This window comes from Rhinolophus ferrumequinum, chromosome 9 (genome assembly GCF_004115265.2).
Source record: "Rhinolophus ferrumequinum isolate MPI-CBG mRhiFer1 chromosome 9, mRhiFer1_v1.p, whole genome shotgun sequence".
Classification (NCBI taxonomy): Eukaryota; Metazoa; Chordata; class Mammalia; order Chiroptera; family Rhinolophidae; genus Rhinolophus; species Rhinolophus ferrumequinum.
Window position 1 is genome coordinate 5,136,979 of NC_046292.1, and position 24,625 is coordinate 5,161,603.

The 24,625-nt window shown below is 46.8% G+C and overlaps 1 protein-coding gene across 4 annotated transcripts; it reads left to right on the plus strand.

Annotated features, from left to right (window-relative positions):
• Positions 1-298: 298 nt before the first annotated feature.
• PARK7 (Parkinsonism associated deglycase) lies at positions 299-17,307 on the plus strand. 4 transcript variants are annotated; one of them, XM_033115258.1, is made up of 7 exons: positions 299-444; positions 1,605-1,717; positions 3,056-3,157; positions 5,469-5,528; positions 6,404-6,473; positions 11,063-11,149; positions 16,960-17,307. In XM_033115258.1, exons 2-7 carry the CDS (start codon positions 1,628-1,630, stop codon positions 17,118-17,120), a joined length of 570 nt encoding a protein of 189 aa, XP_032971149.1. In that variant the 5' UTR covers positions 299-444; positions 1,605-1,627; the 3' UTR covers positions 17,121-17,307. The 4 variants fall into 4 exon arrangements, with proteins under 4 accessions (XP_032971149.1, XP_032971151.1, XP_032971150.1 ...); XM_033115260.1 differs by having other exon boundaries at positions 313-406; XM_033115259.1 differs by lacking the exon at positions 299-444 and adding an exon at positions 451-588.
• Positions 17,308-24,625: the final 7,318 nt, after the last annotated feature.

Consider the following 24,625-nt stretch of genomic DNA (forward strand, 5'->3'; position numbering starts at 1 on the left):
CAATACAAAGAGAGACCGAAATGCACAGAGGAAAGGTGAACATCAACTCCTATGAAAGCGCTTGTTTACAGCAAGAAGCCTCAGCTCGCGAGTCGGGCTTTGCATTTATGGGCTGCGGCAAGAAGCGGGTTAAATCCTGCGGGTGGTGCGGGCAGGTCGGACCGTGCCATGCGGGGCGGGGGTGATTTCGCGAGGATGCGTGAGTCACCGGGACTCTCTTGGTGCTGGGTGTTCCGACTGGAATCCTACTAAGCGAACAATCGGGACGTGGAAAGGCAGGCCCTCCTCTGATTTTCTCCGAGGTGGGTTCGGCCGGCCGGACGTTACGTACACGAGCGGCGTGCGACTGCGCAGTGCGGGGCTGAGGAACCGGGCCTTGCGGCGCGCGTCTGCGCAGTGAGAGCAGGTGAGAAGTCCGGCGGAGTGCATCTGCGCAGTGCCTAGGTGAGGGCCCGGATAGCGTGGCGTTCGAGTAGGCTCGCGTGGGTCCTCGTTTAGTCCGGTTTTGGTTCATTTTTTTTCCCTGGCGCAGAAGTGCCACCGAAGGGGCGGAAGAGCCGCGTCTGTGGGAGGAGAGGCGAGGTTCAGGTCGGGGCCTGGGGAGCGCGGCGCGTGCGTAGGCCGTGGCGCTGCGGGCGGCGAGGGGCCGCGGGGCCGGACTGTCCCTCGCCGCGGGGGCGGGGCCTCGGAAGGAAGCCCCGGCAGGCTGGGTCCCCGCTCCCACGCGCGCCCCAGCCGGCGGCTCGCGGCTTCTGAGGAATGTGTGGCTTTCTAGTATAAGCAAATAGTTCGGCTTTCATAGGCTGGCGTAGGAGCAACTTGAAAGCTTCCAAAATTGTGTGCATAGCATCCCGCCAGTTGGAATTTAGTTAATCCCGTGTGTGTTGGAATCGTTTTGTTCAAGTCTGTTTTGCATGGACAACAAACGACAGAGAAAGAATAGGCTGAGACCTATTCGGACCCTGGTGTAGCAGCTGCCGTTAACTAGGACGGAACTAAGTGCGAAGAGAATCGACGGTCGGGTTGCTTTCAGTGAGGGGGGAATTCCAGTTTTCTCCATTAACAATAAAAATGTGTCCACATATTTTAACACTGATACCCCCCGCACCAAATTTTTAGTAGTTATTGGAACTAGAAAAATCCCCTCCAAAAACCTTACAAACTAATTACTAAAAACTGTGTATTTAGTTTTTTTGCCCATGAAATGACGTGTAGTCGTTTCTCTCTATAAAGTAGTGCTTCAAAAGACTGTTTTATCTCCCTGCATAATGTAAAATACAAGACCCATGCCTTTGTGTTTTAGAAATTTTCATTTGCATTATATTAGCAATTAAATTTTAAAATCATGGTAAGAAATTAATTCGAACACGTGTTAGCAACCGTGTTTTCATCTCAAAAATACAGTAATTGAAATTTTATTCCATAAATCAGTATTAACCTAAAATGCTTTTTTCATATTCCATTGTGTTTATCTATCAGAACTTTTCCCTGGGAGGCACTTAGTTACTCTGCTTAAAATGTTGGTAAACTTAAAAATTTTGTCTATTCCATGGTTGCAGTGAAAGTTTTTTGAAAAATCTTTTTTTTCTTTTTTTTTCTTTAAGTCTTTAAAAACTACAACGTAAAAATGGCTTCCAAAAGAGCTCTGGTCATCCTGGCTAAAGGAGCAGAGGAGATGGAGACCGTCATCCCTGTAGATGTCATGAGACGAGCTGGAGTAAGTCCCTCAGCGTTTTCTAGCCCTCCCCCTTTTAAAAACATTTTTATTTTTAAAAGTTAGTTTGAATAAAGCAATAACTTATGAAATATTTCCAACATACACAAGAGACTGTATAATAATAATTACCTGTTAATTTTCTGCCCGTGTTAATACTTGCTAACATTTTGCCATATTTCTTTCAGACCAATTTCTTGAAGAACAAATGCTTTAAAGAAAGAAAGCATTGCAAATCACTATGTACATTTCCCCAGTCCTGTTCCCCTTCTGTCCTGGGAGGAACCTGGGAACATGATTCCCCATACTTAGCTGTCCACAAATGTGTAGAAAAGGTTTATTACTTTTTAGTAAGTTCAGATATTTCAGTGGAGATTGTGGAATGTTAGCATGAGACTGTAGTACTCATAGATGTATGTAGTATATAACCCCACTAAACACGTAAATAGCGTTTACTGAGGGCTACGTATCATTCTTAGCACTTAGATAAACACATAAACTTGTTTAAATCTTACAACAACCCCATGAGTTATCACCATCCTCGTTTTACAGTTGAAGAAACAAGCACAGAGACACTAAATAAAGTGCCCACATCGTTAAATTGAAGAGCTGGGGCAGACCAGGGCAGTCTGGCCCCAGAGTCTGTTAACCCTCCATTCCTCTGGTTTTCACAAGTGATGATACGTGTGGGTCCAGGTGGTTTATTTACAATTGCTGCTTAGTATTATAGTGGATGAATATGCCACAATCTAGCTTTCTGAATTTATTCTTATTACTTTGTTTCACGTCATTACAATTCTGTAATGTTCTTGTACAGGCTTCAGGCTCTCTGCCTAAAAGTGGACTTGCTAGGCCATAGGACAGCCCCTAGTTGGTGTGACTAGATTTTATCAAATGACTGCAAAGAAGCAACATGGGAGACCACCAGCAGTGACGAAAATTCCTTTTCCTGTACCAGCTCTTAATATTGTCAATTTTGTAAATTTTTGCAAGATTATTTCTCCCTTAAGAAAGTACCATGAGGTTGAAATGGCAACAGTAATTTTGCAAGATGGATTATTAATAGAATAATTAAACAATTTGTCGGCCAAATAAGAACACTTGTGGGAGAAAGGACAATAACCAGACAGGGTGCCGGGACAGTGTCTGTAAATCAGCATTGTCCCAGACAAACTGGGACAGACCTAGTTATTAAATACAGTTTGCTAGCTTATTAGCTTAAAGGCAGCATGGTTTTGTTGTGGGATTTCCTGCCAAGTTATTTTAAAACACAGGGCAGCTGTGAAAATGTTACTCTATGGTTCATTGTTCTTAAATATCATGATGACGTCTTTCTCTTAGATTAAGGTCACCGTTGCGGGTTTGGCTGGAAAAGACCCCGTACAATGTAGCCGAGATGTTGTCATTTGTCCTGATGCCAGTCTGGAAGATGCAAAAAAAGAGGTTCGTTCTCCATACTTGGAATTACTTGTCTTACTGCTTTTTTATTAGTTTCTCGAAGTGTCTTTTGACTACATCTAAGGCTGTTGTTAGTACAGACTTGTTTTAAGAAAGTTTCTTTGCTTGAATGTCTTCCCCACAACGAGCCCTGGAAAGTGGAGCCCTGGGCCTTTTACCTCTCTGTATCCACAAACCTGGCAGTTCCCTGATTCCTCCTGCGCTCAGTAAGTGGGTGGGGGGTGGATGGAGGCTGGGACGCTTCCATCAGTATTCTTCTGGCTCACACTGGCCGCCCTCGCTCCTGTTACAACTTGGACTTGATAAAAGAATCAATGGCCACATTCCCCATTCATTTCTGATTCTTTATTTGAAAGCTACTTTTTACCTTTTTCAGTGACGCAGAAGTAGTTAGTGATTCATTTCACGTGGGACAGTTCACACTTGATTAGTGGTTGGATTAAGGGAAGAGGAGGAGTTCTACTTAAATTGTGTCACCAGTATTTTTAGAATTATGGTTCTTACTATTGAGGGCAAACTGTCAAGCTCTGAGGTCCCTTTCCTCAGAAGCTTCCCCGCCCACATGTGCACAGACACTTTGGCACGCCCTTTCGTGGGGTGCAGGCTTACCTGGCCTGTGTGAAGGGAATGAGGGCTGTATACCCTCTTGCAGCGGAGAGTTGGCGGGAAAGGAGGCAGAGCAGCTCATGGATGGCCATTTGTGTCCTGGAAGGGTCTTGGAGTATGGTTCCCAGTACTTAGCTGTCCACAAATGCATAGAAAAAGGTGTATTTTTAGGTTCATTTCAATGGTAGATTGTGGAGTGTTAGAATATTGGCGTTTACATGTAAATTGTTGAAACTTTCTAAAGAGCACGTTGAAAGGGAGAGTGGAAGTAAACATTCCTTCTCTTCTTTTTCATCCTACCGTGTCTGCGTGTTTTAGAGCAGTTGTTACCTTTCGTGTCTATTCATTTGTCAGTTTGGATTTTAAAAGGAGTGAAAGAAATTCTATACTTTATATATTTTCTTCTTAGTTTTTAATTTTGCTTGGTTTTAAAACAACAGTAGGATGTTCATAGTTGTTAAAAGTAATTCTAAATACTAACTGTTACTCTAAATATCTACTAAATATAATTTGCTTAGTGACTAAATTTTTTTTTTTTAAAGATTTTATTGGGGAAGGGGAACAGGACTTTGTTGGGGAACAAACAGGACCTTTTTCCAAGTCAAGTTGTTGTCCTTTCAATCTTAGTTGTGGAGGGTGCCTTTCAGCTTCAAGTTGTTGTCCTTTCAATCTTAGTTGTGGAGGGCGCAGCTCAGCTCCAGGTCCAGTTGCCGTTTTCTAGTTGCAGGGGGCACAGCTCACCATCCCTTGCGGGAGTTGAACCGACAACCTTGTGGTTGAGAGGATGGGCTCCAACCAACTGAGCCATCCGGGAGCTCAGCAGCAGCTCAGCTCAAGGTGCCGTGTTCTACCCTAGTTGCAGGGGGCGCTGCTCACCATCCCTTGCGGGACTCGAGGAGTTGAACCAACAACCTTGTGGTTGAGAGCCCACTGGCCCATGTGGGAATCGAACTGGCAACCTTCGTAGTTAGGAGCATGGATCTCCAACTGCCTGAGCCACTGGGCTGGCCTGTGACTAAATTTTTAAAACAAAATTTTTTAAAATATGAAAGTATTGTTAAACCAATTTCCATCTTGTAATTTCAGAAAGTTTGAAATTATTAGATTTCTAGGATGTTTAGATATTTGCGATACTGAAATATTGTCTCCTCCCTAAGTTTTATTTTTCATCAAGTTAAAAAATTTTTTCTTTGCCTCTTAAAATTGGTTTTTGTTTTGGTTATGTTTTGTTGCTATATACATTCTTGTTGAAAAACAGGTCAGACAGTATAGAAATACATAAAGTCAAAATATTAAATGTCTCTTTCCCATTCCCCCCTCCTCTCCATCCTATACCACACCCCTTTGTCTCTGAGTGTCTGTGTCCTGTGCACATATATCGGGGTGTATGTAATAGATACATACATCTCCATGCATACAGCTTTTTTCTTTTTACAAGAATGAGATCATGCTGCACCTGCAGTTCTGCAATGTGGACACCCTTTCATGTTACTGTAGATAAATATTCTGCCATTTTTGCTAGTTACAGCAATATTCCATGATAGAGATGCACTTTAATTTAACTGTTCTATGAACAGTTTCTTGCTGTGAACCATACTTAAAATATGGAAGTGTTATTGACTGTCACTTTAGTGCACATTTCAAATGAAAATGTTTTCACTTTCTTTTTTTATTTTTTAAACTGTTGCAGGGTCCTTATGATGTGGTGGTTCTGCCAGGAGGTAATTTGGGTGCACAGAATTTATCTGAGGTAAAAACTATATAAAGTAGTTCCACATCTGCTTGTGTTCTGTTGATTTTGTTACTAAAATATTTCAGGAAGGAAGCTGTGAATAAAATAGGACTAGGTGAAATTAACAAAATGCTGTTCTAACTTAATTTTAAAAAAAACATTTCTAATGGCATTTAGAAGTAAGCTGAATCGGTGGAAGAGTTATATATGAACAGATTTGCTGAATACAATCCAAATGTTAGACTATTCCCCCCCCCCCCCGCCAGGAGCAGAAGAAAAGTTGTGTGTTTTATGAAGGGTTAAGCATAGAAAGATAAGAGATTGGCTGTCTATTCAACAATCGGGGTTTGGGAGGTGGTTGCAGGAGCGAGAACTGCCAACTTGAATGAAAACTGGCATCCAGAAAGACCACTGCTTCTTCATTTTAAGCCTTAGGTGAGGAGTCAGCCTGCAGGGAGAGAGAGAGAGGAGGGCGGGCAGGGCTGACCAGCTCAGAAGCAGATCGAATCGGACCTCTGGGACTGTAAGCCTTCCTGACTGTGCCATGGAAACACCCAGCCACCACATTCCCTCACTTCCATGTCTTTTCTTCTTAGATACAAAATGGCAAGGGTCAGTGTGCCCAAGGAAAATTGCTTTTCTCATCTCATCCTTACACATCTTTAAGAAAAGGATGCCTTTCTCTTCCAGTAAATGCCTTGATTGGGTTTCGGAATGTAGAAACATTATGAGTTGGATAATTTTTACATTAGTAATTTAGAAATATTGTTGAAAAATGGTTAAATGTAAGATCTTGTGGTTTAAGCTAGAATCTGATTCTACCAAAGGTTCTAGCCAGAGATTGGCTTGTGGCTTAACGTTAACTCGATGTGTTTTGGGTTTTCTTTGAGTAGTCTGCTGCCGTGAAAGAGATACTTAAGGAGCAAGAGAAGAGGAAGGGCCTCATAGCTGCTATCTGTGCAGGTAACGTGCAGACCATTCGTGTTTAAGTGTGTCGTCGGTTTTCTTCAAAAAATACTACAAGACTTTGTTCCAAATACTTCTCACCCTTCGTAAAGCGTGAAGGGCATCTGGGTCGGCCTATTTGGTTTGGGTGGCATGAGCTGGTGTCATTTCAGAAATGACTACAATTGTTTTCTTCCTCTCTGTGCCTCTGGTCTACATTCTGTGAAACGTAGTGTTTTCTGTGTTTGGTTGACCTCGGAGGAAAATAAGGCCCTCTGGAAATCAGTAAACAGCTTGTTACAGCAAATCTCTGTGCCAGAAAGTATTTGTGCCAGCACCCAGTCAGCAAGAATCGGCTGGAGTAAGCATAACAGGTCTGCCCTGTGCTTGCCCTGTGGCTGCAGAGGCCTCTGGGTACTTTCTGCCCAGGCCTTGTGCTCAGGGCTGCATTGAGGCGCTGTACTATCTGCCACACCATCTGGGGTAAGCTCGTTGGTGCTTGTAGGTGTCCCCACATGTTGCAACTTAGTAACATTTTGATTTCTGATCCCATTTTACGAGTAAATCCGTTCTTGCTCTAATATCAGATGGTGTTCTGCCATCTTGCATTCTTTCCATAGTGTAATTTTGACCAGTGCCTGCCTTACTATATGTAGGTCTTTATTAAATATTCGTCAAGCGAGTGAATAAATAAATGACTTAATGGATGGATTTGATAAGGTGGCACGGTGTTGTTTTGTAGGCTTTTTAAAAGAAGTTACAGACTAAGGATCCTGGGGACTGTGCATGAGAGTCGGGGTTCTCACCGTTCATTCAGGGGTTCGCAAGGTCAAAGCAGATACTACTAAGACGTTACTGGCCTTTGTCCTTCTTCTCACAGGAGTGTCCACAGAGTGTGACGTTGCCATGATCTGGGCATGGCACGTGTGCTTGAGTATTCTGTGTCTTAAAAATTTCCCAGTTTTAATTTGTACTGGGGCAGTTTTTGATAGATACCACCCACATAAACGCTACAGGGGTCCCGAGACCTAAATGTTTGAGAACCACTGCTTTCGACTGGGAAGGACGCGGAGGTGAGCGCCCTGCAGGCCCTGTACCTGGGTCCTGCTCAGCAGCTGCCCGTGGGACACAGGGATTGGTCTCTGCTGACAGCACCCCAGTCAGTGTAGCCCAAGCCCCTCACCCCTTGGTGGGGAGGAAGTCACGGTGCCTGTAAGTTGTGTGAGGACTGAGTACAATTGCCCCACCCCAGCCTCATTCTTAGGTGCTCTCAGCAAAGGGAGAGAGGAAGGGTTTGGGCCGGGGCTGTTCTCCTAGGACTCTGCTGAAAGGAAAAACCACGAGTCAGTTTGTCCTGTGTCACGAGGGTGGCAGAATTATCACCCACATCTGGTTCACTGTTTTGTGCCCAGGCAAGCTTGAATGCTTAGACTTATAATCATTTAAATCATTAAAAAATAAACAGTGTTTGTATTGTTGAATGTCCTGCACTGCTCTTCTGGGTGCTGCAGAAAGATAGGAAGAAGTGTGATGGTAAGAAGCTCTTGAGTGTTGCGGTGTAGGGATCGGTAGCTATTCCTTGGACTGAAAGAATCTTAGCCCAGCCCCTAGTAGTGCATGAGAGAGGCCGAATTGGAAGGGAGACTGTCATGAGAAGAGAATGAAATGAGATTCACTCTGGGTGGGAAGCGGGAAGGGGAGGAAGCCTGGCAGGGAAGGAGCCAGCGGCCGTCAGAGGTGAGTCTAGGTACCATCTCAGGGACGCCTGCAGGGGCTGAGGGCTGGCCCCGGTGTTCTTTCTGTTAGTCACCACATGGTGGCGCTGCTGGCTTTCTCGGCTGCCCGAGGGGATTCTGTCCTTCGTGCTCTCTGCCTCCTGCTCAGAGCTGGATTCCTGCTGCAGACTCAGCAGCATTTTCATCCGTCAGAATTTCAAGTAATAGTACTGAAGTATCTCTTCTCTAGTTTTCCAAATTGGATTTTTAAGCCTCAGAAAGCAGTAATCATGAGCTTACCGTATGAGTAAGACATCACCAGTAAATTCCTACTTTCAACTGGAACATACGTGACTGTAGGCAGCAGTTTTCTCACCTGTGGGGAGCGGGCCTAGAAATTCCTGACTCGCTGTGCGATCACTCTCCTCACTGTACAGTCGCTCTCCTCACTGTACCGTCGTCTCTTGTGGTATTTGTTCAAGTTAAAATTGAGTGATAATGATGCAGTCTTTCTGGACTTTTAAATTTGCTGCCATACATAGCTGTCTCATATTGAGGATAAAAACAACTAGGTGGAGAGTGATATCAAATGTATTTGAGGCTTTTGATTTAAGGAATGTAAGTCAGGGCGGCCGGATGGCTCAGTTGGTTAGAGCGCGAGCTCTTAACAACGGGTTGCTGGTTCAATTCCCACATGGGATGGTGGGCTGTGCCCTCTGCAACAACGACTTGACTTGGAGCCGATGAGCCCTGGAAAAACACACTGTTCCCCAATATTCCCCAATTAAAAAAAAAGAAAGAAAAAGAAATGTAAGTCAGCACTTGGTCTGAAACTGACACCTAATACTAGGCAGAAAGCTTATGTAATTGCACATTTATTTGTTCTTCCTTTGTAGCAGCTCTGATCCTGTGATTGGAGCAGCCTGTTGGTACATTACATAACCGATTTTTACTTGGGGTCATGTTGAAAAATGAAAGGTCAACAAGAGCAAGTGCTGGGGTTTGTTGAAGCTCAAGTGCACAGACTGCCGTAGGGTCTTGGCTACAGAGCTGACCACTCAGAAGGTCAAGGTGTGGTTCTAAAGCATGGTTTTCTAGGTGTGACATGAGGTCTTATATTTTTTTTTGTGGCTTAGAGAAAAAAAGGTAGAATGACTACTTTTAAAAAAGTTTTAAGATAATATAACAAAGGTTAAAACCTTTTCGGTTTTAGTCCTTATTTGAGGACCGTTACGTACAGAAAATTATGCTTGTGATTGTCAATGAAGTTGACCATTCTTCGTGAATACATTTTGATAAAAACTTCAAGTTAGCAACTGCATATTTTTAAAAACTTCATCTTAGGAGGGAAGGCATAGAGGATCACAAATTGGCTGTTCATGGCTCCTCACTTAGGTAGTTTTAATAAAGAAATGCTAGTGCCTTCATCTCAGACCCGTAAACATTTCACAGGTATATCCTTCAGGGCTGGACAGTGTTCTGTTCATTTTAATAATTTTACCACCTGGTATGTTTGGATGAATGGATTAGTGCTAACTTTACTTTCAAGTAAAAAAATAAAGTGAGTCCATAAAATAGTCAACTCCAGAAGTTTGGAGAGCACCAGTTGCCTCTAATGTGGAACTTAATTTTTCATTTGCTAAGAGGTTAGCCCTTGGTAGTTTCCCGCTGTAGTACTCTGATAACATGTACTGCCTGCTCCTTGAGGGGAGGCCACAGTCTGTTTATCTGTGTGCTCTTTGGAGGTCATGGTCAATCTTTGTGATTAAATGGTTACTGAAGTGTTTTGAATCTGTACACTTTTGTCAGAAGTACTCAGCAAATGATGTATTCTATACTTTAGCTCTCATTTTAAGAAGTGTTTAATGTCAAAATCGTGAGTATATTTTAGATAAGAGCTTCATGAATTTTTTTTTTAATTTTATTGGGGAAGGGGAACAGGACTTTATTGGGGAACAATGTGTATTTCCAGGACTTTTCCCAAGTCAAGTTGTTGTCCTTTCGATCTTAGTTGTGGAGGGCACAGCTCAGCTCCAGGTCCAGTTGCTGTTGTTAGTTGCAGGGGCACAGCCCACCATCCCTTGCGGGAGTCAAACCGGCAACCTTGTGGTTGAGAGGACGCCCTCCAACCAACTGAGCCATCCAGGAGCTCAGCGGCAGCTCAGCTCAAGGTTTCATGTTCAATCTTAGTTGCAGGGGGCGCTGCCCACCATCCCTTGCGTGACTGGAGGAATTGAACCGGCAACCTTGTGGTTGAGAGCCCACTGGCCCATGTGGGAATCGAACTGGCAGCCTTTGGCGTTAGGAGCACAGAGCTCCAACTGCCTGAGCCACCGGGCTGGCCCAAGCCTCCTGATTTTGAAGAATGTGTCATGCGGGATGTCATGCGGGGTCTCTGGTCCCGCTCCCCACATAAGAACGCTGGACATGGTGAGGCCAAACAGGAACACCCACGGAGCCATAGATAGGGGAGTCATACCACTATATTCTCGCTGGCAGCTGGGTTGGAGACACAGGAGGCAGGAGCCACACGATCCTCAACCCCTCGTCCACTTGTCTCTGCCAACCAACCTCACTTGCTAATTGCAATCCGCCTCTCTGCAATCCGTAATACACACTCCGCCATACCATGCCACGCCACTATACCACCCTTTGCTATCTTAGCCACGGCAGTTATGTCAGTGGCTAATGGCTAACCGGTAACAGCCAAAGGCCAACTAGTCACAGCTGATGACCATCTACTACCCGAGCCAGCACCTTTCCACGTGAGGCCGAGAGCCTGGAAACTGCTCTCTGGGGCTCTGTCCCCACAGAATACTTTGCTGTTGTAACTTTTAACACACGGGTTTTTCTATATCTACATTTAAATCTTTTTATTAATCTTCTTTTTAGGTCCTACGGCTCTGTTGGCTCATGAAATAGGTTATGGAAGCAAAGTTACAACACACCCACTTGCGAAAGACAAAATGATGAATGGAAGTAAGTATATGATTATATTTTAATAAGACCTTTTCGAAAAGGTATAATTTGGCATTGTTTCCCGCCCGGTGTAATCTAATTTGTAGAGATCCTCTGTGGCTGAGGTGTGGTGTGTTCCTCGCTCTCTTTGCGAGGATTTTAACCAGAGAGGGAGCTAAGCGGCGGGAGAGAGAGGCCTGTCTGGCTGTGCCCCGGTGGGGGTCGGGGGCTCAGCCAGAGGCCAGCCGGATTCCTGCCTGGCACAGGTTGAAGTGATTATGACACGCGTTTAACTAGTATTTTTACTAAATGCTTTGCCAGCAGCCAGAGGATAAATTTTAAATCTTGACCGAGTTTCAGAAAGTGCCCTTTTGCCCCCAGTCCAGAGTCAAATTGACATTGTTCTGTTCCTTCAGAGAGTGCCCAGGAGGCAGGCCGGCTTGCCTTGGTGACATGTTTCTTTTCTAAATACCAGCTAGACATTTAACTTCTATTAATTTATTTTTATAATAACTTATTTTCATGGTAAAAAATGCAGACAGTGTAAAAGGGGGTGAAGTAAATACATGTTCCTTTTCTCTAACTCGCCACCCCTTTCTGCTTTTCAGCGGTAACTTCTGTTCAGGTTCCTTGTGTATCTGTACACTTCTCTCTGCACACACTCATTAGCCCTCATGGTTTCACAGTTTTACTCAAATGACAGCTACTAAATACATTGTTCTGCACCTTGCTTTTTTAACCTAAATCTTAGATCTTCTTTTTTTTGTAATTTATCAAATAGTTCTCTAGTTCTCTTGTGTTGCTTATTATTTGAGGCTATAAAAGAAGCATGATACTGTCTCCTCCAGGAGTTAACAGCTTGACGAGACATATCCATCAAATTTTAAAATACAGGGCAGCATGTAATTAACAGCAAAGCAAGGTATAATACAAGCACTGAGTGTCCAGCTGTGTAATGACCAGAGCGTCCCCGTAACAGCTCCTGACATTCAGAGCACCAGCCAGGTGGCTTCTTTGTCACACAGGTGGCGTCTTCCTCTGCCATCTGAGTCTGGAGTGCATGTAACAGAGAGGCAGAGACCCTGGGACTTGCAGAGGGAAAGAAGATCACACTAGTATGGATAATTGCAAGAGAATCAGAAGTTTCTAGTTAGAGGCCAAAAGTGGTTCACCTGGCATTCAGCTAGTGAGGAAACTGAGTCACTGGTTCCGTTTAAAACACCAACCAACCAAAAATCAGTGAATCAACAAGATGAAATAATACCAAAGCTGATTTGAAGGAAACTGCAACCGATACTCTTTCTCCCCTATCAGTCCTGTTCTGGCCTGATCCCGAACTAAATAAGTAGAGCAACTAACATCATATCTTTTCACAGCAAAGAAAAGTAATGCAGTTTTCGTTACATTGCTGTTTTTTAAATTCATAGACAATATTTTTTAGAGCAGTTTTAGGCTCCCAGCAGAAAATCCATGGAGTCCCCGTATCCCCCGCCCCCCCCCCCCGTGCACAGTGTCCCCCACACGAGGTGGTACATTTGTTGCAATGGGTGAGCCGACACTGACACGTCATCGTCACCCAAAGTCAGTAGTTTACATTGGGGTTCCCTCATGGTGTTGGACATTCTGCATATTAAATTTGATCCAAAGTAGTACTTTCTTGAAAACCGACACTTTTTTAATTGCTAGCAAAGATACTAGGTTGTCAAAACCATCTATATGAAAATTTAAAAAGGCTCTCGCTCCTGGGCTTTTTTTAATGTGGGAGTTTAATTTACTCTGAGGTAAAAGAGAGGTTTTGGAGGGTCAGAAAGAACAGAATCAGGCTTCCTGTAGTGGTGACATATTCGAAGGCAGGCTTGAGTGGAACCCATCCCTCCATGACCTGACGGGGTCTGTGTTGTTTCGTGTTCTGACAAGGCCCGAGAACATTGCGGTCGGTTGGGGGTAGAGGAAGATTAGACTGTAAGCTCTCAGGCGTTCGGAGTATATTCACAGGCACGTTCTCCGTGGAGTCTTTCAGTCCCCACTGCCCTGCAAGCGTGTGTTGGAAACAGGCTCAGAGAGGCCAGAACCCGGGCCCAGCCTCTGCCCCAGTGAGGTTCCCACACGCATTCACGTTCCCCGGCATTGATGGCTACTATAAGAAACAGGTATTTGAAGTTTCTGCCCTTTCAGAACATTCTGCGAGGTGGAGTGTGATTACTTCTTGGATGTCTTCTTGGGTGAGGCCCTTCGGGTCGTCACCTTGAATTTAATAGATGAGTAGGAAATTTGTACACAAATAAGCAGTGTAATCCGAGCGCAAAGTCTTTCCATTTCTCACTTTTTAAGTAAGTTGTGGCTTTAATGCTTTACAGTTCTCGTCTGTCCGTTGTAGTAAGCCTCCGAATGCCTGTCACTGAGCAGTGAGGAGGGGGTCTCTGGAGCCAGAGGACCACTCTCTGTGCGACCAGGTGGGTTCCTGAACCTCTGAGCCTCATTTCCTCGTCTGGCGTCCGAGAACAGTAGCAGCTGCTTCTCAGGGTTGTTGATGGGCTCCGCGAGTTAATGGGTCTAATGCAGTTAGAGCCTTGCAGCGCTCGGCCGTGCTGGGACACAGCGGGGACAGGCTGCTCTCGCCCTGCCACTCTGTGCCAGCGTTGGTTTGATTGGATTCCCACAAGAGTCCTGTTAGGTTGGTGACATCCCCATTCTACAGCAGAGAAGAGTGAAGCTCAAAGAGGTCAGGCACCTACTAAATGGCAGACCTGGAATTTGATCCCAGACCCACTGTGCTCAGGGGTCAGCGACTTTTCCTTAAAGAGCCGAATAGTAAGTATTTCAGGCTTTCAGGGACTTCAGGTCTGTTGGAGCTCTGAAGGAGCCACCGGCCAAATCGGTGGGGGTACCCGTGTTAGTGGCTGACCACTTGCCCCTGGCCTCCCCAGTTGCTTTTTCTCTGAAGAGACTTTCTAGTTTGGGGGTGTTTGCTTAAAGTTAGAAGAAATGAACGCCCTGTGCCAGATGGAATATGAGGTGTGAGTGTGCCCAGTTCCCCAGTTGGAATGAACCCGGCTCGCTGGTGAGTGCGTGTGCGTTGCTTTTCTTTGTCTTCGCCACTAGGAGGCGGTAGGTGATAAGTGCAGACCATTTGTTCTTCCTGGGTGAAATTTTGAAAAGAACCGTGGACCATCTTTAAACATCTTTAACCAGTTTAAGCTGTATTTGTAATGTTTTATCCACAAAGAGGTTGTTAAGTGAACCCTTTAGAGCTGTGCCTGGTGTTGCCCCAGTCGAGGCAGCTCATCCCACAGCTCTGGCCGACCCAGCTCAGCTGGTTTTCTAGTTTAGCATTTAAAATGATCTTGGCCTGCTTTCTCCATCAGTCAATGAGGTTAGACTATGAAAACCTTCCCCCTCAAAGCAGGGCTTCTCTTTTTCTCCACAGTAGTGACTAGGAAATCATTGACATACTGTGTTTCAGTTTTTTTCCCTTGGTTATTCATGATAGTAAGACAAATTATCACAGGTGGTTGTTAATCCACTTTGAAAGACGTGGACACCAGTGCGTGGGTTCTAGAGCCCATTGTACCGGTCGTTAGGTGACGTTTTCTGTCTATTGATTGAACAAGGCTTTCCTGAAGTGCTCCTTAGGCTGTGGGAGACGGCATAGCCGTGGTCTGCACTGCCTTTGGGGGTGCCGGACGGAAAGTGGTCAGCAGAGTGCCTGCCTGGCTCTACCTGCAGTGACAGGACATCCTCACTCAGAGGAACCTCCTCAGCTGTAACCCCTCCCTTGAACCTGTTTGTCCTTCGTGTCCCATGTCACTACGTGCCCCAACTACCCAACAGTTGCCCGGAGCAGACAGCTGGGAGTCATCCTTGATGCCTCCCCGTGTCCAGTCCGTCACTGAGTTCTGGGCATTTTATCGCCAAACCTTCATTTCCTCTCTATTGCCACTGTCCCCATCCAGGTCACGGTTAGCTGCCACCTGGATGGCAGGTTCTCTTCTGCCTCCCTTCCGGTTCCTTCTAGTTCAGCCTCTGTGCAGGCCAGATCCAGAGGGCTCGTGCCCCATGACATGGAGTTCAGTCTTCTTTAGGTGCAGGAGAAAGTCGGCGAAGGGTCTGGCGGAGAGAACTGGATAAGCTCTGATTTGCACTTGGGAAAGGTCACCTCTTTGGTGACGCCGAGCATGCACTGGCAGGAAGGCAAGGCAGAGGGGCTGTGAGGCGAAGATCGTCGTTACGGCCTGGGCACGCGCAGAGGGAATGAACTGACTTGCCTTCATCCTCCTGATGCGTGGGCGCCTCCCCTTGGTGCCGTCGATACTCCAGGCCAGGCAGAGGCAGGTGAAGGCCCAGCCTTTACAGAGTGGACAGTAAACAAGGAGACTGACGCATAGTTTATAGACTGTGTCCGTGCTGGGGGGTGCTATAATCTGGGGGACCTCGTTTCGAGGGCGGTCACAGATCCCATCTCCCAGGCGTTGGTGCGGAAACCCAAGGCGCACGTTGCTGAGAAGAGCTTTCTGGGCGAGGAAGCAGCCACTGCAGCTCCTCGTGGGGCAGGAACGGCCTGGGTGCTCAGTAACCGAGAGCCAGGAGGGGAGTGATGGGCACAAGTGGGGCATCTCTGCAGGGGGCCTCCTGGGGGCAGGGCTGGGGGCCACTTGGAGGAAGCCCAGTGGCGGGAGACTTGGCTGAATGTGGGAGAAGCACGTTTCCTATTACTGTATTTACAACAGTGGGGCCAACTGAGGGACGACACAGAAGGAGCATGGTCCCTGAGAAGGGAATATGGCTTCTCCCTCCACACAACTCCCCCCGCCAAAAGTTATGCTGTAATTGTTTTTGAGACAGTAGAGAGTGTGTGTGCATAACACAGGTAGTTTCTACCTTCAACACTTTCACCCTCATCCCTTTTTCCCTCCAGCGTCTTGTAGGGAGGAAAAACAATGTTCCCTCTACCCTTCTGAGTCCTTGGCTGAGCGCCCTGTAGTAACACAGATTAACAAGAGAAAAACACACAGAAGTTTATTAACATGTCTGCCTCCTGAATCCATGGGAGATACCCAGGGAGAAAGAGGACTTGTGAGGTGGTTTGGAATTCCGACTTAGATATTATCTTAGTAGGGAAAGAGGTGGGGGGCGGAGGCCTCTCGGGAGAGGAAATGGTTTTTAGGGAAGGCGACTGGGCCTTAGAAGAGCGGATGGGAGGTAGGATCGATGGTGACAAAGTCTGGTGTGGCGTCGACTTCCGGCCTCCTGTCCTGTGACAAGAGTCCATCTTCCCTGGCTGGTGAAACTCCGGGAGGCGGGGAGGGGATGTATGACCATCGAGCTCCTTCTGGAGGATCTGCGTTCGGGCTGAAAAAGGGGTTCGGAGAAAGCCTCTCCCTGCATTGGCTGGTCTTCAAGAGCCTTCCTTTCAAAATAATATGTCAGAGCCATGTATTTGCAGTGTCATGTCCTGAACTCCTACAGTCACTGCTGCCCTTCTGTTTACAGAACTGATGCTGAGCGTTTATTGTGTGATAGAAGGGTGAGCAGTCCGCATTTACTGGGAATTATTAAGCCGCTGCTCTCGCCTTTCGTGTGTGTGTGTGTGTGTTTCCTGTCCCAGTTGTTGGTTCCTCTGGCCCTTTGCTGTACCAGCCTCCTTCGTACCCACACGCTGCCCTCTGAAGGGTTGGGAGCGCCTGGTTGTTTCTGAATGGCTGCCTGCAGTGGTGTGTGTTTTCTAATTTATCTAAGTGAGGCCAGTGACGCGCTGCGACGGCTTGGCTGCTAAGCGGGAGTCACTGTTGGCCAGCGCAGCCCGTCAGGATGTAACCCTTTTCTCGTCCAAGGTCATTACAGCTACTCGGAGAATCGCGTGGAGCAGGACGGCCTGATCATCACGAGCCGGGGGCCGGGGACCAGCTTCGAGTTTGCTCTCGCCATTGTCACGGCGCTGAGCGGCAAGGAGGTGGCCCAGCAGGTGAAGGCCCCGCTGGTCCTTAGAGACTAGAGCACAAGTACCGCAGTGGGTCACAAATAGGCCGCTTGTCATCACTTTCACTGAGTTCACTTTAAACAGAAGTTGGTGGTTACTCTGCGGATCCCGTCGTGAAGTGACACCACAGATTCCTCGCCCTACAGTTGGGTCCCCACATTTCTGAACCTTGATTGCAGAATAAACAACACTTAGCAAACTACTGGTTGTTCCTTCATTTGTCTCCTGTTTCTTTTGTGCCACTAAACTCATCATCAGGTTCACGTGCAGCTCTTAAGTGTTGACACAGCTACTGATATAAAAGAACAGTGAACACGTGATACTGGGCTTTGTAGTGAATACCGTGGTGCCAAAAAGATGTATACAAGTGGACACTTTGGTCAGCGCCGCTCAAGCAGGAGTTCGCCGTCATCAGAAGTGTCTGGATGCTGATGGGAACCACTTTGAGCACCTCTTGTCATTGCAGAAGTCAAACGTGACTTGTTTTCTTCTTTTGTTATTGGTATATATTGAGTAGTACAATTTTAATAGTTTTTTTCTTTCTTAAAATGCGAATCCCTTGTTTTGGCACCTTCTGCGTGTATTTGGTCTTCCACTTGCCTCTGGCACAGAACTCCCAAATCCTTGGAATTTCCTGAGCCTTGAGAGTGATCACGTGTCTCTTGTCATTTTAATAAGATGGCTTTTGGATCCCACCAGAGGGTGGGGGCTGGTTGTCAGTGGAGCCAACCATGTGGTTAGAGCGTTGGAACTTTCAGCCACACCAACTTCTGGGGAGGGGCTTGGGGTTGAATGAGTCACCAACGGCCAGTGACTCAGTTATGACTGTGTAATGAAGCCTCCATAAAAACCCAAAAGGACAGGTAGGTGATCTGTCCCTTTTTCAGAAGTTGCCACATTGGGGAACCAGAAGGCTTCCACATGCCACATGCTGGGCCCCAAGCTCTGCGAGGACAGAAGCCCCTTCCATCAGGATCTCCCCCGTGTGTCTTCAGTTGGCTGTTAATTCATACCCTTTAATTCTAACACCTTTTGTGATAAATCGGTAATCTAGTGAGTAAACGGGTTTTCTTCTGTTCTGTGAGTCGTTCTAGCAAGTTAATTGAACCCAAGGAGGGGGTCAGACTGCCAGCCTGTAGCTGGTTGGTCAGAAGCACAGGTGACAGCCTGGGCTTGCCAGCGGCATGTGCAGTAGAGGGCGGTCTTGGATGTAGCCCTTCGTCTGTGGGATCTCGGTCTGTCTCTGGGTAGTGTCAGAATCCTGTGGCTCCTCCGACACCTGCTGCTGTCTAAGAATTGCCTGGTGTTGGGAGGCGCACACACACACACACACACACACCCATGGGAATTAGCTCTGGAGACCTCTTCCAACATGCTTTACATATCAACAGCAAAAAGCATGAAAGCAGAGATTTAAGGGGCTTGTGATTTCTGTCCCATTCAACCAATGAAGTTGGCCTTGATGGTGAATTTTGGCCAGCCAGTACTTCTTTTTCCATAGTAGAAAGTCCTCAAGCTTTTCGAGGCCGTTGCAGCCTCTGTTTCCCTTCCTCAGGTAACAGCTGCCAGCTGTTCACTGGGTGAAACTCCCCAGCTCCCATGGCAGTGGATAAAACAGGCAGGGCAGAGCCTTCTCAGCCCCGATCACAGACCAGTCAGCCAGGGGGACTCAGGTCTGGGGCCTCTGCCCAGCCTGGCGCTGTTCTCTGCTGGGAACCCGGAGCGGCTGGCAGCCACCTGGTCACTGTGACGATGGCTCCAACACGAGAGGTGGACAGCTGGGCCGTTCCTTGACCCAAGATCTAGCTGTACCTGAGCGAGAACACTTTTTGGACTTATGGACAGGAGCCGACAAATTCCCGGCTTTCGTGTATGTGAGACCTTACTGGTAAGTGACCGACAGTGACGGAGGAGTTAAGTAGTGGTCAGGCTGCTGCGAACACCTGAGCTACTACCACTGTGTTGCCCCGAAAAGATCTGGCCGGACCATCAGCGCTAATGCGTCTTTTGGAGCAAAAATTTATATAAGACCCGGTCTTATAGTAAAATAAGACCGGGTCTTAATTTTTGCTCCAAAAGACGCATCAGAACTGATGGTCCGGCCAGGTCTTCTTTTTGGGGCAACACGGAAGTAGAATGTTGAAGCACAGCACGGAGAGTGGGACTCTGCTGTCCCCCCTAGTCACCGCTGCCCTTTCTTGGCCCGTCTAGTTCCTTCCCCACCCCCTCCTGTGATAGTACCAGAGTCAGCAGACTTTCTGAAAAGGCTGGGTTGGAAATATTTTAGACATGTGGGACATAAAGTCACTGTCACAGCTTCTCTGCCCGTACAGCCGGGAAGCAGCCACAGATACTTCATGTGAGAAGCATGGCTGTGTCCCGACAGCTTCATTTACAAAACGGGGGTGGAGGTGGGGGGCCTTGGGCTGTAGCTTGCCAACCCCTGGACCAAAAGGCCAGGCAGATGTTAATTATTTTTTTAAATGTGAACATGTCATTGCACATTTGGTAAGCGCTGTCACAATACAAAGAATGCTAAGGGGCAGAGAGCAGGAGTGGCTGCGTGGGGGTGGGACGGGACAGTGGAGCCGAGACCTGAGGTCGGAGTCGGGGTTGGATTTCGTTTCTTCAGCAGCTCTGTTTTGTCCCTTCTATGTACCAAGCCCTGTTCCTGGGACTGGGAATAAGCCCCTGAGAGAGAGACTGTCTTCGTAGAGCTTATATTGTGGGAGAGAGAAAAGTGCAAACTTGAGAATATCTACATTCTGTGAAAAGATGGAGGGTAAGAAGGCAGTGGCGAGGCTGTTTTCTAAGGGTGCTGAGGGAAGGCCTCTGTGAAAGGGGACCTTGGAGGAAATGCAGAGATTTAGGTGTGAATGAGGCAGGTGTCTGGAATGCTGAAGAGCAGTCCAAGCAGAAGAAACAGGCCCTGAGGCAGGAGTGTTTGGGGTGTGGAGGAACAGCCAGGGGGCCAGGTTGAGGGGGGACACTCTGGGTGAAGCTAGAGGGGAGCCAGAACCCAGACTTTGGGACAGACTGGGGATGGGCACGACTGAGGCAGCCCTGGGCCTGTGGTTCACAGGCTCAGGGGTGAGGCCCAGGGTGGGCGGCTGGAGGCACCAGAGGATGGCAGAGGGGGGGCACCCATGTGGGTGTGAGCCGGACAGTCCCCACATTTCTTCAGCACAAGGTCAAACGGAAATCCCACAAGCTGCAAGGCGGGGTAGGTGGGTTTAAAGTTCAGGTAGATGGATTTGAAATGTCTATAAAATACCTTTAATAAAGGAAGAAAAACTTGAGACCTGTTACATGGAAAATCACAAATTACTGCTGACCCCTGAGAGTCAATTTGCTGTTCAAGGTGAGCATCTGTCAACTCCCAAATTACAGGGGTGATTCTCCCCCCTCAGCACCTACCTCTGAATAAGCTCCCAGGAATTTTAGAGGGATCTGCAGGAAGGGGGCTGTTGAAAGCCATTATCTCTTTGAATTTTGATTATCTCTTTGGATTGTTGTGCCCTTGGGGCAGCCAGAAAAGGTTGTTGGGCAAGATGAAAGCATTTAAGAGAAGCTTTAGCCCTGGTGTGGTAGTCAGTATTTTTTTCCATAACAGTGTTTGGGGTGGGGCCCCAGGACCCGCTTTATCTACACCTTGGGCCCTTTCTGACCAGGTCAAGAATGACTGGCTTTAGGCATATTGATAACGTTTAAAAGCCTCCGCTCCCTATCTGCCCACTTGTCTGTGCTAAACACACACACCTGCCCCCTTCCTTCTAGGAAGTGAGGGGCTTGGGGGCGGAGTGTTACGCAAACAAGGAAAACTTGGGAACTGAAGTAGGAGGGGTGCTGTCTACGTTTGAAAGTGACCGGGAGTAGGAATTGAGGTGTGTGGCCCCTCCAGTTTGTTCTCTGCCTGAGCCTGGGTGGCTCAAATCGGGGGACTTGGGGCATCATTCCATTCCTCACACTTGTTTCTGGAGCTCCACCTGTTTGCCCATGGCCACCTGGAGAGTTGGGGGGAGATCGTGTTTAGAAATCACGTCTGGAGCCCAGAGCTCAACCCCCTTGACCGAAAGGAGAATTCCTCGTACAGGATGCGCTCAGAGCCCTGGACCGGCTCTGGGCCGCGGCTTTCCCAGTGCGGGCAGGAGCCGCCAGGCTCCAATCCCTGAGGCCCTGGCCAGTGTTGCTCTAGGGAAGTGACCTCCGAACTGCCCTTCTGATGGAGAGTTAGTAATTGTGACTTTCAGATACTAGGTCAAAGCCACACAAATGAAGGGTTTGGAGCGATTTGTTTCCCAGGTGTAAGATAGTTGAACAGGGAAGGGAGTCAGTGCTTATTGAGCACCTGCTGTGTATAAAACATCCAGCGAGGTGGCTAATTGCTTTCACACTTGACAAAAGGGATTATATTATATGTCACTGCTCTGCCCCTTGGTTTTTCACTTACTGTATCTTATAGAATTTTTTCCTCTACGGACATGTGGAGAGGTACTTTTAGCTATTAGGTTGGTGCCAAAGTAATTGCTGTTTAAAAGGTTAAAAATAATTGCAAAAACCGCAATTACTTTGGCACCAGCCTAATACATCATTCAACTCAGCCGTCAGTAACAACCTTACAAAGTGACCATTGTCATCCATTGTCAAAAGGAAAAGAAAAACCTAGTCTCTTTAAAGGTCAAGAACCTGTCAAAAAAAAAAAAAAAAGGAAAGAAAGAACCTGTCTGTCCTGTGCTATAGGATTGTGGGAAGGACCAAAGGCTACAATAAAGGGGGATGCACATTTTGTAAACTGTGAAGCATTAAATGAAAAGTGGCATTTCAGTGTGGCCAATTGTGTCATCCTGGAGTCTGGTTATGTGTTCTGTATCCTAGGGTGTTGGTTCCCTACGGAGTGAGGAGAACAAAAAAAAACTTAAATGTTCCTGCAGAATCTTTGCATAGTGTTTTTTTTGAGTTTTTGTTTTTGGAAAATCCCCTGTCTATCCTTAGGGACCTGGGTGTCCAAGAAGCAGTACTGCATCTAGTCACTGTCACTCACCTACCTCGTTCTAGCCACAGCGTCCTCCCCACGACAAGTGGGATCAGAGACAGTGAGGTGCCAGGCAGGGGCCACAGGAAATCCTGTTTGCATCTGGGCTGGACACACGCCGCTTGCTCCTAGTGTGGGGTCCTTTCGGAGCTGGTGCTTCTCCCCAGGACCTGGGATCCCCTGGGACCACACACTGAGGAGGTATTCACCATCATCACCATCACTGCCATCATCACCATCTGTTGGCATTACACTGTCGGTATAAAAAATGTCCAGACCTGTAGAGCATTTTTCTAAGAGTTTATTTGAGTCAAACTGACAAATGCTGGGGAGCAAGGTCTCAAATGCCCCTGAGAGTAACAGTTTTGCAGCTTCTTTTATGCATTTGAAATGAAGGAAGATGACATGGAGGTGGGAGAAAGCAAGGTGGGGGGATTGGCTTACAGGAGAATTAAGATCCTCTGCTCCCTCGGTGGTGGCTAGGGCTTATTTCAAAGGTGTGTTGACCTGGGTGGACAGAAACAATGGACAGGGCTGGCTGAAGACAAAGATAAACCTTTCACCAAAGAAGTTGCATGCCTGGGGCGTGACTACCCACCTGACTGGCCCAGTTAGGAATTTCTGATGGGATCACCCTGGGAGTCTACTTTCCGGAGAACACCTTTTCAATCTACAAAACCATCACTCTTATCATCCTCCTCCTCATCTTCACTTCCTGCAGCCCCCAGGGGCTGTTTCAGGTCCCCAAACAAGTCCCAGGCCAGCCAGAACCCCTCCACCCTCCACTGGGCCTCACAGCTCAACTGCTTTCTGTTGCCTTTTCACTTCCTGGTGTGACATCCTCAGGTCTTCTCTTTTAAAAAAGTATTTTGTTTTTGAATTCAGCGTGCTATTGGAGATTTTTGCTTAGCTTAAAAATAACGTTCGAATGAAAAGTTCATTGTCTTCAAAAATGAAGAAGAAAAAAGGCGTGAGTGACGGAGCAGGCACAGAGCTTGGGTGGGAGGACAGAGCCGAGTGAGGCAGCTGGAGCCTCACAACTGTCCGTCCGCATCTTTGCTGGAGCGGTTTTTTAAACACCAAGCAGAGTAAGTGTGCGGTACAGAGTGTTTGGCTCAGGTTTCTTTTTTCAAAGGGAGAATAATAGTTCACGGTTTACTGCAGAGAAAGTTGTGCTTTGTTTTTAAACCCAAATGGAACGTAGCCGGAGCCAGCCCTAAAGTCCAGCGTCCTGTCCCGAGGGTTTGTCATTCCAGCCGCCCTCCCCTCCAGGACTTAGGGTGAGGCTTTGGCCCTGGCTGACTTGAGCCTCTGCCCCCCAGGTGTGTGGTCAGTTTCAAACAAGAAACAGAATTCTCTGCATTCACCCAGAATGACTAGCCCTGGGGACGTAGCGTGGTCAGTGGCAGCCTTGACATGGGTATCTCGCCAGGTGGAAGGCAGGTAAAAGGTGATGATATGGAAACTTGTGGTCAAGCCTCAGCCTGAGACATGCCCTCCGATTGGCAGTAAGCCGTGAATCAGTGCAAAAATGAACTGCAAGTTCACCAGCAGGATGAGATCACCCTCTTCTAATACTTGGTTATGCTTCTGCATCCCTTCTCCAAGAATGACAGCCACTCAGCATGCTTACGACAGAGTAAATCATCTCCGGATTGTGGATAACACTAAATTGTTAATCCAAGAGGCATCTAGCTCACTGCCACCTGCGTCTTAAAACACTTTTAGGAATTTAATTATACAAAGGCTACATCAAGTCAATACCAGCTCATTGGAAAAGATTTAAATGATACGTGAATGCAACACTTGAAAGTTCCGTTTCATGTCCTCCCTCCCCCCGAGCCCCTCCCTTTCCTCAAATTCACACTCTGGGGTCTCTCTTCCAGTCTGTTTTCCATGAACTTACAACTGTGTAATCATACACATCCATACCCACAATTACATTATGTTGTAATATAAATACGCACATTATACTTTTAAATATTTTAAAATAGATAAATAGGGCCCTATTGTGTACATTCTTTTGCAAATTGAATTTTTAAGAACTTGATATGTCTTAGAGGTCTGCTCATGTCAGGTTGACTGTTCATGTAACAGCTGAACAGGATTCCACAGCACAGCTGGATTAGAAATGATTTAACCATTCCTCTAATGCATTTCCCCCCGATTTTTATTATGGTAAAAAATACACATAACAAAGTTTATCATCTAGCCATTTTTAAGTGTACAGTTCAGGGGCATTAAGTACATTTATATTGTACAACCATCACCACCATCCATCTTCAGAACTCTTTTCATCTTTTAATAACACTGACACTCTGTCCCCATTAAACACTCACTGTCCCTTGCCCCTCCCTCAGCTGCTGGGAAATCCCTTTCCACCTTCTGTCTCTGAATTGGACTACTCGAGGTACCTCGTGTGAGTGGACTCATATGGTATTCGTTTTTGTGACTGGCTTATTTCTTCTAGCAATAATGTCCTCAGGGT

Coding starts and splice junctions, on each gene's coding strand:
- PARK7 (XM_033115258.1), top strand. CDS start 1,628: ATGGCTTCCAAAAGAGCTCTGGTCATCCTGGCTAAAGGAGCAGAGGAG. Junction 3,158..5,468: donor TGGAAGATGCAAAAAAAGAG/GTTCGTTCTCCA, acceptor AAACTGTTGCAG/GGTCCTTATGATGTGGTGGT. Junction 11,150..16,959: donor AGACAAAATGATGAATGGAA/GTAAGTATATGA, acceptor TTCTCGTCCAAG/GTCATTACAGCTACTCGGAG.